We start from the raw sequence: 4,023 nt of genomic DNA, 5'->3' as shown, positions 1-4,023 counted from the left end.
GCGGCCTTCAAGCGGGCTGCCCTGCCCTCACGAGCCCACGGAGCCAGGGCCTTACAGGCCTTACAAGCAGCGGTGTTCTGGGTCTCTCCCAAACATAGCACACACGAGGAGCGCTCATCAGACTGCGCCATTTTAACTCCACACGCTCTACATTTTTTGAAAAGGGCCACCTTCTCTTTCGAAGCCATGGCCACGGAATGAAAAAATGACTTAAAATTCTCCTCAACAATCGCTTCAGCTCGCAGCTCCTCTTTTGGTGGTGGCAGAAAGAGAACTGAGGGAAGAGGGCAGGCTCCTCCCAGGTCAGGTGATTTTTGGGCGGGAAATTACTCCCTGGTGAGGAGCCCAGCCCTCTTGGGAAGAATTTTCTAGTATAAGCTCGCTACTTCCTCCTGGTGGCCGGCCTGCAGTACTGCAGACACGTGTGCCTGCACAGAAGCCTTTTCAGTGAACAAAGGTTACAGGTAAGTGCAACTCCTGTTTTACAGTAAACGATCTTGCCTATATATCTTTTTCTGACTCTTCGTTATTTCTGTCGTGGATCTTGTGTTTGGATTTCCTTCTCCTCCTGTGATCTCTCTTTTTTTGGCTTCTACCTGGAGGCTGGCGACTAAACAATCGAGGCACTTGTAAAGATGATTGGTGGTCTTCCTCTGTAGTGTCACCAAATCCCAGGCGGAGCCTAGAATCACAAGTGAGCTGCAGACCACACCATTCCCCTAGAGAAATTTGACAGCTCTGGAGGATAGAATCTGTGGTGCCACGTCCCTCCTGAGCTCCCACCCCACATTCCACCCTTTCCAGGTGCCACCCCCAAACCTTCAGGAATTTCACAACCCGGAACTGGCAGCCCTGTGACCAGGAGTGTAAACCACAACAGACTGGTGTATGGACAGCTACCAGCAATCCTACCCCCAGTGCTAGGTTTATGTCCCAGGAGCTTTGCCATGCTACGCCTGGCTTCCTCAAAGGAGATACAGAGAAACGGTAATGTCCGGCTACACTGAGACTACTGGGTTGCCGACTCTGGTCTAGGGAATCCCAGATTTGGGGGAGGGGTGCCTGGTGAGGGTGGAGTTTGGGGAAGGGGAGGGATCTTAGCAGTGGCATGATGCCGCTCTAGGTCTTCCATTTCTCCTGAACTCTATGGTGTACCTTAGAGTCCACCTTCTAAAGCAGTTGTTTCTTCCGGGGGAACGGAGTGGTATCTGTAGCCCTGGGGATCAGTTGTAATTCCAGGAGAACCACATCCAATCGATCTTGCTTTCTCAAGATCGGAAATGGGAAGGGGCAATGGCTAATCTCCCCATCCCTAGAGCGCAGTAACTTGAAAGCAAAAAGTGCAATTGATCTTCCCCAGGTAGGAGGATGTAGAAGTGAAGCAGGAGAAGTGACAACAGAACCTCCAAATGGCAATGCAGGCCCGTAGCTGGGATTTTGTGGCTTGTGGGGCAAATTCTTGTTCTGGTGGGGCTGAAGTTCTCAGTGCAGAAAGAAAAGCCATTTTGCCAATAGAAAGCTGTGACCAGGATAGCTCTCTAAATTGCAAGCTGACGACCACTTGAGATGACAGTTCTCAGCGGCTGCAGGTTAATCACTTTTGCCAGCCTAAGCAACAGTTCTGAGAACAAGCCAGCAGGTGGGGGCGATGACCTCTAGAGTCAAGAAAGCTAACACTTTGGCAGAAAAACTCTCTTAAAGGAGACCAGTTTCTTGACAGAAACTTAGAAGGGATCCTAGAGGTCACCTACTCCAACCCCCTCAGTGCGGGGATTAGTCCAGCACTCTGCTCTGCTTAAAGGAGCACACTCCTTTTAAAAAAAATGTTTTAAAATGATTGAAAAAAGCATTTACAGGAGAAACTTGTGGGGTTGTCCCTTTAAGAAAGGGGGTGGAGCCCCCCAAAGCCTCACCATAGCTACGGGCCTGTAGCAATGCAGACCTAGAGTGCTGTTGCTTCAAATCCACCCAGCGTCGGGAAATCCTCCCTGATTTGCTGGTGATGGTGGCTATTGACCTATTTTGTTTTTGGTTCCCCATTGAGAATAAGCGAGAGGAACACTGGTGCCAAGCAGAGACAGGGGATACACATGGGATTTTCCAAGCACCTGGGAACACCCAAAAGAGTAAAGCTTGCAAGATGGTTTCTTCACACCTTTTATCAACAATTAAAGATCTTTACATTTAAAAGAAGAAAGCAGCCGGCATCTAGTGAACCACAGGACTCAAAGGGACAGCTGAGTGTCATTCCCAGTAGTTCAAAGGGGTCTTCAGTGCCCTTCATTTTTCTCTCCTATTCTTAGCAGAGCCTTGACGTCAATGGCCCAGGGTAGCCTGATCTCCTTAGATCGCGGAAGCTAAGCAGGGTCGGCCCTGGCTAGTATTTGGATGGGAGACCACCAATGAATACCAGGGGTATGAAGTGGAGGCAGGCAGTGGCAAGCCACCTCTGAACATCTCTTGCCTGACTTGACACCACTTTCCACCACTACCGTTATTAGCAGAACCAGAATAAACAATGAAAGACTGAAGTCGTCGTCCTTAAATGGCTGGTTTGCAAGTCGTGAAATCCAGCCTCTAAGTGCAGGATTTTGGTTTTTTGGTTTTATTTTTTGTTACACAGCTTTCCTCCTGTCATGGCCTTTAAACCCCCCAAATATGCCAGTGCTCGTAACAGATTACTTGCAGTTATCTTGCATTGAACTGTACCCTGCAACCTTTCAGAAGAAGGAAGGTGTGAGGGGAGTGGAGGGAGGGAGAAGAGTGAACGACTGAGGAGGGATCCTGAAACAGGGAAGTAGTCCTACCCTGAGGGAAAAAGCTCCTAGGAAAGGGGAGCATTCCCTATCAAGTGTTAAAGAAGTGAAACTGGAACCTGTGTGTATGTTCCTGGCTGCACAGACTTTAGTAATTTTTTAATAAATTTTGTTATATAAGTTATAAAGACAGAAAGAAGAACAAAAAAGCATAATCCCCCTCCCCCCCAAAAAGCAATGTTGTGGTTTCGTATTGGCTTTATTAATCACAAATATCCTACTGCAAAATCATTTGGGGGGAAGATTTTCTCAAATCACATTGACTCTACGGCTTGGGCCACCTGCATTATCAGCGTGTTCCCGTTGGAGATGCAAGACAAACTGAATCACTGATCTGTCACCAACGCAATCATTCCCTGGCGCCACCTTCCCCAGTGTCGATCTTCGGCCTCAAACATTTACAAGACGTTCCCAAGATCTCTGTGCCAGCAGCCCTGGACGTAGGGGTCAACATCTCCCTGGCAATACCTGTTCCAGGCCACCCTGCCAACGAAAGGAGAAATGAGGGGCGGGTTACATGCGCAGAGAGAACAGAGGCATCACACCTAAGGTCGCCAGGTGTGTCGTTCCCCCCCCCCGCTGCAGGTGGGGGGTGGGGCATAGGGTTGACAGATCCAGGCTGGGAAACCCATCATACCCCCACCCCCCACCTCATTCTTAGTGACAAAACAGCAGTGTGAAATTCTCTGCAAGTCTCCTGCCACATCAGCTTCGGGAATTACGTTTCACTTTTCCGCACACTCCCACTACCTCTTCCCCTTCCTGGCTTTCCTCCCTGTCATGATCCTGGGCCTGTAGTGGTGCGGCCTACAGGCTCTAGGGAGGCCTAGTGGCTCCGGGGAAGCCTGTATTGGAGTAGCTATCAGGGCCCATTCCCCAGGTTCCCTCTGGGCCCTGTGATAGGTTAACAGGGGATTTTGGAGGGAAAACATATACCAGCAGGAGAGCAGAGGGGGTGGTGCCTGGGAAGACATGATAAACGGCCTTGCCCAGAGTAGGAGAGGGTGTTCTCTCCCAGGGAGCAGGGCTGGTGAGGCTGCTGCAAACGTAGGGTTGCCAGGTCCCCCCTGACCACCGGCAGGGTATGGGGCAGTGTTCCCTCTAAGCTGAGTTAGTGTGAGCTAGCTCAGTTTTTTAGCCTCCGGCTCACACATTTTTGTCTCGGCTCAGGAAGGAGGGCGGCTCCAGAGCAAACTGATTTACGCAG

General features: G+C 50.2%; 1 protein-coding gene across 1 annotated transcript in view; it reads right to left on the bottom strand.

Moving 5' to 3' along the window:
• Nucleotides 1-2,999: 2,999 nt before the first annotated feature.
• LOC107115040 (lysozyme C-like) overlaps nt 3,000-4,023 on the bottom strand; it is a 4,760-nt gene continuing 3,736 nt past the window's right edge. Inside the window, exon 4 of the mRNA XM_015416646.1 lies at nt 3,000-3,299. Coding sequence (XP_015272132.1) covers nt 3,215-3,299 — 85 coding nt within the window. The 3' untranslated portion in view covers nt 3,000-3,214. The remainder of the gene's footprint in view (nt 3,300-4,023) is intronic.

Source organism: Gekko japonicus, unplaced genomic scaffold, assembly GCF_001447785.1.
Source record: "Gekko japonicus isolate JY-2015 unplaced genomic scaffold, Gekko_japonicus_V1.1 scaffold6225, whole genome shotgun sequence".
Taxonomy (NCBI): domain Eukaryota; kingdom Metazoa; phylum Chordata; class Lepidosauria; order Squamata; family Gekkonidae; genus Gekko; species Gekko japonicus.
The sequence above is the reverse complement of the archived record's forward strand: the minus strand, read 5'-3'. Positions and strand labels throughout refer to the sequence as shown.